This window comes from Lygodium microphyllum, chromosome 1 (genome assembly GCF_053477565.2).
Source record: "Lygodium microphyllum isolate KBCC chromosome 1, Lygodium_microphyllum_v1.1.10, whole genome shotgun sequence".
Taxonomy (NCBI): domain Eukaryota; kingdom Viridiplantae; phylum Streptophyta; class Polypodiopsida; order Schizaeales; family Lygodiaceae; genus Lygodium; species Lygodium microphyllum.
Genome location: NC_141135.1, coordinates 44182024 through 44193233, shown reverse-complemented (window position 1 = coordinate 44193233; position 11210 = coordinate 44182024). Strand labels below are relative to the sequence as shown.

The following is an 11210-nucleotide window of genomic DNA, read 5'->3' as shown; positions in this document are numbered from 1 at the left end:
CTTTCTAGTGCATGTGGCTTGGGAAATCTTTACTTTGACAAGTGCCTTGCAACCACAAGAGCGCATGGACACACAAACAAACAATGCTTCTCATAAGGAGGAACCAAGGGAATTAGGATAGTTTCGATAATGCTGCTCATACGTAGTGATCGAAGGGAATTAGGAAAACCTCGAGATGGAGATTAAAGAAGAGTCATGACCGTCCGTCTCTAGGTAACTATGGAAGCATATATACGTAACCCTGCGCCCTCTATCCAACTCTCGCTTCCCAAAACTCTCTCCCGATGGACACGAAGGATATGTCAGATATTATGCCGCTGCAGGAAAGATAAGAAGCGGCGCATGTTACGTCGCAGAAGAGGAAATCAGGGAGAGAGAGAGAGAGACGAAAAAATGGAGCAGGCGGCTCTTCTAGGATCCTCTCCGATGCCGGCAACAACGTCCGGCAGAAGGATCCGTTCCGTCATAACGTCAGCCAGCCCTTCAGCCACGCGCTCCCCGTCCCCCATGTCATGGGAGAGCGGCCAGCCGGCGTCGCCTGCTTCGTCCACGTCAACCCTGTACGTGCCGCCGCCACCGCGGCTGCCTGGCGGGATCCCGCCAATCAGTGGTGGGAGGAGGAGCTCTGCCGGCGGCGGGAGGCACGTGCCACGGCGTCATTCGTCGCTGCCGTCGTGGGAGCAGCGGCGGCACGACCAGCAGCCCCAGCAGCAGGGGCAGAGCGGCAGCGGCGGCGGGGGACAGCACTGGGTCTACCGACGGCGGGGATCGTCGCCGGCGACGACGCGGACATCGACGCCATCGTCGCGGGCGGCGGAGGAGAAGCGGATGTCGGCGTCGCTGGCGAAGGAGCTGATAAGCCGGCGGGCCTCTCAGCAGACCAGCGCGCTGTACAGCGCATGGGAACAGGAGCCCGACCAAGAGTGCGAGATTGGCGACAAACCAGGTTTGTAACAAAAACCCCAGCCGGTGGGGTGTTGCGGAAGTGGTTTGAGTGTGGGCTGAGTTACAAGGGTGTGTGAGTTCGAACCTTGTGCACTGCATCCCAATAGCATAATAATAAAATTTCGCTTCCCAGAGTTACCAAAGTTTAAGCCAAAATGCTACTTTTTAGTCTGTTGCATATAGCCTAAAAGGAAGAGAGCTCATGAATGAGGGAACAAAAGGAAGGGAGATGACTCATGAATGAGGGTGTTCCTAGTAACCGGAGTTTAATCAGGAATGCTACCTTTGAGTTGCATATAGCCTAAAAGGAAGGGAGATGACTCATGAATGAGGGTGTTCCTAGTAACCAAAGTTTGATGAGGAGTGCTACCTTTCAATTAGTTTCATATAGCCTAATGGGAAGGCAAGTGACTCATGAATGAGGTTGTTCCTAGATAAGGACTTCAAGGAGGTGACTAAGGAGGCTGAGTGACGGTTGAGGAGGACAATATGAGGGTGATTACACACCACTCAGCCTCCATGCCCACCTCCCAACTCAATGAGGGACGAGCTAGGTAACACCCATGTGGAGACATGGGTGGGGGTGCCTTACACATTGAGAGCGGCTCATTTTTAATTTACAAAAAGAGATTGGCTTTGTGAGTCATAAAATGTTAACCTTTTTAAAAATTTTATTGGCTCCCAATTGTGCATGTTGACCTCCCAACTCAATGAATGCCCACCTCCCAACTCAATGAGGGACGAGCTAGGTAACACCCATGTGGAGACATGGGTGGGGTGCCTTACACATTGAGAGCGGCTCATTTTTAATTTACAAAAAGAGATTGGCTTTGTGAGTCATAAAATGTTAACCTTTTTAAAAATTTTATTGGCTCCCAATTGTGCATGTTGACCATCCAATTACCCTAGGGTTGCAAACACCCCCTATCTAGCCATTGGGTCACCTTCTCAGTTGGTCATCTCTAAGTCTCATCCATCTCTTGCCCATCCTTTGAAATAACAAGCTATGACTGGTGCATGGGGGAGCCTTTGTTCATTCAGTGTGGACCAGTGTGTAATAAGCTAGAGAGAGAGAGAGAGAGAGAGAGCATAGGAGGTGCAACATTAGGTGCACAAAAGTGGAGAGGCAAGGTCTAACAAATCTATTGCCAACAAAAATTGGAGCACATGAACAACATCTAACAAGGTCAATCGCATTCCTCTACACATAGCAACATCATGTGTTATAACAATGAATGGGGCTAACACATGATCATTTGAGACAAGGCATGGCACTAGAAGGGCTAATTTGTATTTTCTTTAGAAGGTCTATCTAAGATCTTGTCCTTTGACTTGAAGGGCACTTTTAAATATGGCCTTGGATTCGATGCCAAGGTTCAACCATTAGGCTTCCAAACCAAATTCCCCAAGCCTCAAGATTCAGGCCTAAAACTACAAAACACTTGTGAACTCCATGACATATTCAAGAAGCTATTATGTATTGCAAAAATAATATCCAATATGTTGTCTAACTTTGATTGTCTACTTAAGACAAAGCTTGAAGTTATCACATTTTACCATTTGAAATCGAATATTTTGAGTACTTAATGTGAATATCCTTATATTCGGAAAGGAATAAAACATGGTGACATGTTTCTTAAAGATAACTACCATTTCAGTAAATTGTTGGCTAATCGATTTCTAAGGTTAATTAATCAGTTTGCTCGTTTCGAGGAGAAAATGTATAGGAAATCATGACGAGTCTTATAAGTTTGTGCTTAGACATTGTTTTAAAAAAACCTTGAAAGGATGAGGATGATCCCATGTTGATGAAGGGGGCGGCGAGCGGGGGGAGGATCCAGAGGCGGTGGAGGCGTTCCTGGCGCAGCAGTGGGGTTACACGCTGGGGGCGGAGCTGGCGCACCACGTGGTGGGGGTGTTCAAGGACGAGCGCAGCGTCAACTACCGCAAGCGCTGGGACTCGGAGCTCGCCCACCGCGTCGTCCAGGCCAACCCCTGGCACCTCCTCCGCTACCAGCAGTACTTCACCCCGCCCTTCCTCTGCGGCCACGTCATCTCCCGCGTCCCCGAATCCATGCGCTCCGTCGACAAGGCCCTCCGCACCGTCGCCGCCATCGTCAGCAAGCGCAACGGTAAATTTACAATATTCAGCCAACAATAACAAACAAATTATAAATACGTACGCAAACACGCTACATATAGCCTTCCCGTTAATATGATCAAGATTGTCTACTTATAACCTTATCCTGACAACGTCAACGTCGCTACCCTCGCAACCAACAGACACGCGCCCTCTCACTGCTTCTGTACCACTTCCTCTCTCTCGCGCTGCCATCCGTATGCTCACTCTTGCCGCTTATATCATCTCAACGCCTCTTGCATTCTCTGTTATAACCATTAATCTGCAAACTTATGTCACTGTATCTCCACACGTCTCATTACTTACACCGGCTCCTTCCTTCTTTTCTGTCTTGCTTGCATATAGAGACTCATGCAGTGCGACGAGCCCTCTCTCTCTCTCTCTCTCTCTCTCTCTCTCTTTTATCAACCAATATGCCATGATACGCAGCATGCTTATCGCTATATCGCGGCCCTGCTATCCCCACCTCTCATCACTCGTATAGTTTCCCTTCTTTCCTACCGTTGATATACCGCCACAAACCTTGTATCCATGCTATCGCACAATCGCTGCAAACTCACGTCTGCATGCAAGTTGCCCACGACACTCCCTTACAGCGTGCACACACGCGCGCGCACACGCGCACACACACACACACACACACACTCTCTCTCTCTATCTCTCTCTCTCTCTCTCTCTCTCTCTCTCATATAAACCTCTCTTTCACCAACCATAACCACTCTCTCTAGTATTTGTTTTTATTAGCTAAGCATGCCATAGTTTTTCTTAAAACTTTTTGCACTACATTCTCTATTATGATAGTTTCTAAAATATAGACCTTAATTTAAAAGTTTGAAGGTATTTATTTAAATAAAAATTTGCTCAATGCTAGAACTCATTTTTTCTTAAAATTGACCATGATAATAAAAGAATAAATAATTTTCTCAACACACACACACACACACACACACACACACACACACACACACACACACACACACACACACACACACACACACACACACACACACACACACACACACACACACACACACACACACACATGCTTTCCAAGAAAAGTAAGACTCAAGAATAATGTTTACTTTTTAGAGTTGCAACACATCCCTTTGCCTGAAGACTTGTATATGCAAATTCGAATGTTCAAGCGCCACCGGCTGATGAGACACTTGCAAGCAACAACAGAGGAGAAAGTCTTACACGACTTCTTGAACTGCGACAAGTTCTTAGCAGATTGGTTTATTGGGACACCTCGCATGCATAGGTTGGGAGGCTATCTATTGTTTGATGCTAAGGCCTACCTTGGTTTGCATGAAGATGCCTATTGGAGTGACTCTTTGAATAACCATAAAGTTTGCTCTTTCCTCCAAAATATGCTTAACCAACTTGCCAACCATGATGAGTGGTATGATAATGAATGGCCCACTTCCATAGAAGACCTTGCAGTAGACCTTGACAACATTGAGAAGATGGATGAAGGATTTGGACGTAAGTTATACTTTCACTCCTTCAACTTTACTGTCAATTTCCTCTAATAGTAAAAGATTGGACCTTTGAAGATGTGGTAGTGCTACTTAAATGCATGCTCACGTTAAATCCAAGGTCTAGTGTCTCATGAATTGCCTTTAATCCTAAAAGATAAAATGCTACAACTTGAAAATAGAAGGTTTAAAGCTTGAAAGCATCAAACTATTGAAAAAATAGTAAACTGCTTAGAGCCAACAACAAAACTAAAAAACTTAAAGTTCAAAAATTTTCCAAGTTTCTCTATGAACATGGGAAGTTCACAAAACTTGCATTCATATCAAACCATAAGTATAAAAAATGCGCACTACTCATATTGTCTCACTATTTAGAATAATGTTGTGTTTCAATCAACATTACTTACAATATCTCATATATAAGAGAAGAATGCACTCATTCTCTTCTTTCTAATTGCCCTTTTTAATTGCTTAGCTAAACTTGTAAAGCAACGTAGAGGACTCAGCAACATCTTACCGGCATACAACAAGTGTGTAGAGTCGGGGTTGCTTACACCAGCAGTTAGGAGGTTTTGTTCACTTCCATGTGCTTTACTTGAAAATGCCCAAAATTGGGGATTAAGGTATGTAATTTTTGTAAATAACATACATTCTTTAACAAACATATTTTTACTCTACAATATGTGTTACAAATCATGTAGCATTGACTTTGATTTTCTCGCTTTTCTTCTAGTAGTACCAATTTGAGTGCCTAAAATGATATACATCATGTAGATAACTAAGCTATGAAGACCGTTTCAATTTGGTGGTTAAATTCACATGAATGGTGCAAGAGGATACCCAATTAAAAAGGTACATTAACACTCAAGTTTTTCATTTTCTCCATATATGATGAAAAGTAGTCAATCTAATGCAGTAGCATTCATAAATGTGCCACTCTTCACTTGTTGAAATAAATATTTGACTTTTGAAATTGATGCATTCAATTGGTGCAAGCGCATGTTGATGCAATTTAACATTTACTTGCAAGATCTATAGGGGGTGCATAAGATATAAACATGCACATGGCAAGTGCATGGATATGTGCATGCATGCATGCATACACACAAACACACATGCATGCACACTTCTAGACACAAATTTCCATACTCCTAGGGCATATGAGAATCTAAAAATATGAATTTGACGCACAACAAGAGATGTCTAACACTCTTGTACATCATTGTCTAGCCTCATTATATTCACATGTATGATTCTACATGAGCATGTTTTGCTCACCATATAAGATTTATGTAAGTGTTGAACAAAGTATACATTTGTATACAATTACATCTATATAATAGCTTTGCAATTTGATATGTATGCATGCATGTAAACACATTTACACATGCATAATAATATGTACAAAGGGGGAATCAATTGTACAACTGCAAAGAGAAGTTCTAAGTATGCATGCAAGTGTGTAGTGATGAGACACAACCAACTATCAATCACAATTTCCACACACAATTGATGTCTCCATACAATGTTGACGTTTCTTATTAAATTGATATATTTTGTTGTGACTATGAACCTTGACCTTTTTCCCATAGCTAATGTGATTCCTCATCCTATTGGCAATTTTGTCACTTTGTAATTGGGCAAGCATTTAAAATTGCTATATGAAAGACATATATTCTTGAATTCTTCTCAACTCCTTTGACTTATGCCTTGACTAGTTAGAAGTTCCTTATTGTTGTCATTATATGGCTTCATGAACCAAAATAGTTCTAGTTTAATAATAGTTGAGATAAAGATGAAGTTTCATGTGTAGAATCCTACTTTGAGTATTTTAACAATTCAAATCAAAATCTTTGAATACATATAAGCTTGCAATCTCCCATCAGATGTGCATATGTAAGATATTAACATTTTGTAATAAAAATTTGGCATGTCTTGTTTTGTATTGTAATTTAAAAGTTGTTGGATTATTTTGTAATAAACTATTGTAGCTCAAGAGGTTTGAGCAGGTAGCTAAAACCTTCAGGCATGAGGCATCTTTCAAATTTCAAGTCTTTCTCAAAGAAAAGGGGTGATGTATTGCTTTTAAATATACAATGATATCATTATTGAACCACACTAAGATTTTGCATTTAAAATAACATAAGCTATAAATGTGTGTGTATGTGTATGTGTGTGTGCGTGTGCGCGTGTGCATGTGCGTGTGCGTGCATGTGTGTGTGTGTGTGTGTGTGTGTGTGTGCGTGTGTGCGTGCGTGCGTGCGTGCGTGCGTGTGCATGTACGCATGCATGCGTGTGATGCCCTTAGTTAAATGAAACCACTAGTTGTAAATTACTAATTAGCCACCTCATTAAACTCTCATTAAAACATCTAAAATGAATCATCACAACATCAACATAATGGAATGTTTCTTAATTTCATTAGTAGCCTTGCAAAAAGACTAGGAAAAAACCACATTTGTGGTACTTTGAACCTCTTCAATAACAAAGAATATAAAGAAATTAATTTTCATGAAAAGGTGACAACATAAGATTCTAGGTTATAAAAAATGAGAGGGGTCAAAATAACCTGGGGGGGTTCACTATATATATATTCTCTATATAACATGAGTTCATGACCTATTTATAAATATCCTAATCTGTGAATTTTTCTTGAATAAAACACAACCCTTTTCTATTCAATCTGTAAGTAACCCCTTTATATGACACCCTTATGTATGTAAAAATTGTATAAAAATGGTGTTTTAAAAACCCCTTGTTTTGAACTCACGTTATATGTACATATATTCATGAGTGACTCCCCTGAGAAAATAACCTAAAATATGAAAAGTTTCATGGGTAACTTTGAGCTGATTTTCAAAAAAGTGGACATTTTTTAGTTTTCTTAATTTGAATAACCATGTTAAGAATGTATAATTAGACTAAAAATTTCAACAAATAGAGTGAAATATAGGCATTGTATTCACATATGGAGAATCAAACTTTAGTAGAAACTATCAATTTTTTCGTATGCTTCAAACATTAATGCATTCTATATCAAACCATTTGTATATAATTATACAAATCCAATTATTCTATATAGTGTATTTTTACTCAAAAGTTATTCTAAAACTTGGATTCTAGCATCTAATGGCATTTGTAACATTCCATCAAAAACTAATGTCATGGTGTACATGCTATCTAGAAGAGAATCAAATAAGGCATGAACAATATAAGTTGACTTGTAGCCATTTTTGAGGTAGAATACAAAACTAATTGTGATGTTTTCTTTGATATCACTAATACACTAGTTTTTTGCAATTGATGAGTCCTAAGAAGGAACAACTTTCTACAATGATAACTTTTCAAGAATGATAAAAATATGCAATAAAAGCCAATAAGGTATTTAGTTTTGCACATGTAAGTCCACCAATAATAGTCAAATTTCTCTTGTTCAGGGATAATGTGCCAAAGTTTGTCAATTATATGCCATAATATAAAGTTGTAAATTTATAGATGTGATGAGCGAGGTGTAGGAAACTAGGGGTTAGATAACTAGTCACACTAACTGGGATATAAAAGGTGTACAATACCCAATTTAGGGATCCATGTATAATCAAGAACTGACTCTTCACCTTTTCCTTTAGCTTCCATGACTTCCTTCCTCTTAATCCCTCCTTTCATGTCTTTCTCTCTCCTCTCCTAGTCTTTCTCCCTCTTATTCTTCCTCTCCCTCTATCTCTTCTGCTCATTCTTCCCTCTCCTCTTAGCCTCATTAATTACAAGTGGTATTAGACATCAAGATTTGGTCCTTTCCTCCTTTCCCTTTTCCTAATCTAGCTTCGTTTTCAAATGTGAAAACCCTAGTTACTTAAGTAGTAGGTATATGTATAGTAAGGAGGACTACAGTTAGTGGCATCTTTCTTGAAGGCAAGTAGGAGCTATGGCTAGAGCTTTTGACACATTTGGAGGTAAAATGATTAATTTATCATGTCGTCACTCTTTCCTATGTAACTTTTAGGGGTTTTAGAATAAAGTTTGAGATTAGAGAAGTAAAAACCAATTACTTTTTGCTTCAAACCTTCTCTCTCTCTCTTTTGAAACCCTACGATCTTGTTTTCCCCTCCTCTAGGACATCAACCACCACTTGAACTTAGTCCCTTGCATCCCTAGCTTCACATTGGGCAGCACCTTGACCACTTTCAACTCTCTGTATATATTGAGTGGGATACATGGGAACTAGGGGTTAGACACCCAATCACATTGATTGGGGTATATAAGTGTAAGAGACCCAATTTAGGGCATCTAGATATTTTCAAGTTCATAATCTTCACCTTTATCTCTAGCTTCCATGGCTTCCTCCTTCTTTTTCAACTCTTTCATGTCTTTCTACACTCTACTCTTTTAGTCTTTCTTCTTCTTCTTCTTCCTTCTCTCTTTCTGTCTCTTTGGTTCATTCTCCTCTCTCCTCTTAACTTCATTCATTACAAGTGGTATCAAAGCATCAGGCTTTGGTCCTTTTCTTCTTTCCTCTTTCTCCATATAGTTCCATTTTCAGATCTGAAGCCCTAGTTACTCAGGTCATAAGTATAGGTACAATAGGAAGGACCATAGTTAGTTACAACCTTTTGGAGCAAATAGGAGCTATGGTTGGAGACTTAGACATATGTGGAGGTAAAATGGCTAGCTTAGTAGGTCATCACTCCTTTTCATGCAATTTTTACGGGTTCTAGGACCAAATTTGGAGACTTAGAAGTTAGAAGAGGGCAAAAATCTCAAGTAATTTACTCATGAATATATGTGTGCATCACGTGGGTTCAAAATAAGGTATTTTTAAAATACCATTTTTATAGATTTTTTACATATAGAAGGGTATAAGATAAAGGGGTTGTTTACAAATTGAATAGAAAAGGATTATGCTTTATTCAAGAAAAATTCATAGATAAGGATATTTATAAATAGGCCTTGAATGCACATGATGTAGAGGATATACATATAGTAACTTCCCTGAGCAAAAAATCCGAGTTACTTTTTGTCCCAACATTCTCTTGCAATCTACCATGGCTGCCAGCCACAAGAATCCCCAAGATCTCTTCTTAGGTGCCTCTAGGACATCAACCACCATTTCCTCTTGATCATTGGCACCTCTAGTAATTGATAGAGCACCCCATAGACTAGGTGAGTTTAGTAGAAGCCACCACAAAGCAGCCCGTGAATTTAGGTGCAATTTGTGTTGGCTTCTCGTGCTTCCCCCAGTCCTCCTGCTACTCATTGGAGCTCCTGGCCAACCTTGGGTACTCCTTCAGTAGTCTTCTTCTTCCTCTTCTGATATTCTTGACCTTGGAGTAAACACTCGAATATGGACATCATTCGGATAGTTTGGACAGCCATGGATTCTTCATTTGGAGCTATCTCAGCTATTGAAGATCAGATTAATCCTTTCCACCTTTGAAATCTCAATCCTCTAGAGCTCCTTTAACCATTCTTGACCTTTATTATGAAAATTGAAAACTTGTAGTTCAGCATGCAGGGATTTCTTATGGGCAACCATAAAAGATCCCTTTAAAGCTTTCCATTACTAAAGATTAAGCTCGAGTACAAGCATGGGAGTCCCTACCCTCAGTGGAAACATCAAATACTTGAAGGTTTAATCCCTTGGAGTGCTCTAATCAACTGGGCTTGCTTGATGGAGAAATTAGTATCATGGTGGATCATGCTTCATCTATCTTTTCCAAACACTTGAAGAGGTATGACAATCCAATCTTAATCTCTCATCTTAATCCACTTGTTGAGCTTAATTACTTTTATTGGAGAGATTATGATTGCATATGCTCTCTTCCTTCAATATTTCATTGTATGCATGTTACACACTTGAAATCAATGACCCAGTTGCCTTCCAATGCATCATGATTAACACTCAATCAATTGCTTTTGCTGATGTTAACTCTTCCCTGATCTTATATACTTTGGATTAGTCCCAAATGGATAGTAAGCCATTTTAAAAAGGGTAAGTAGAAGCCAATGAGTCATTTGCTTGCCAAGGTAATCCCTACCCAAGGTCTTGTTTCATCCTTGTATCTCATGAAAAGAACCAATGCTTGCTTTCCAATGTACCTCATGTTGGTTGCTTAAGTAAAAATGTATGCTATGTATACTCTAACTAAGAAAAAAAGCTAATGCCAGGTGAGGTGATAAGCCAAAGAGAGATGACCCTTCCTTAGCACTTAAGACCTTAAAGGGGTGCACAACCCAGCAGCCCGGTGTATGGGATTTTATGCTTACATTGTGAAAAATGGAGATGCTATGAATCATGTAAGTCTACATTCTTGGTCTACAGGAGCTTCAAGACGTGTCATATGATGGAATGTAGGGACTCTTTAAGTTCATTTCTATTTGGAAGTCACTAAGTTCAGCAAGTCAACTAGGTTTGAGCATGAGACATGGAATAAGACCTATCAGTGACTTAGGTAACTGAAGAGTGACTATGTAAAACCTGAGAGTTGTGTGGGAGTGAGTAGGGAAATCAATGTGATTTTTGCCACAAATCACAGGCGTGAACTACAAGGGAAAAGCTGGACCATAGGTGGAGCTACCAAGGGCATGCAACTAGAGTTCCACTAAAAAACGAACTCTAGCAGGAGGAGAAGGTAATGTGTATCTATGGTGTG

The 11210-nt window shown here is 40.1% G+C and overlaps 1 protein-coding gene across 1 annotated transcript; it reads left to right on the top strand.

The window, feature by feature from the left end:
- The first annotated feature begins 242 nt into the window (after positions 1–242).
- On the top strand, positions 243–6249 carry LOC148041052 (uncharacterized). The gene is made up of 5 exons (XM_087687404.1): positions 243–946; positions 2760–3077; positions 4175–4570; positions 5039–5186; positions 5338–6249. The coding sequence occupies exons 1-5, from the start codon at positions 343–345 to the stop codon at positions 5339–5341; spliced, it is 1470 nt and encodes a 489-aa protein (XP_087543530.1). The 5' UTR covers positions 243–342; the 3' UTR covers positions 5342–6249.
- Positions 6250–11210: the final 4961 nt, after the last annotated feature.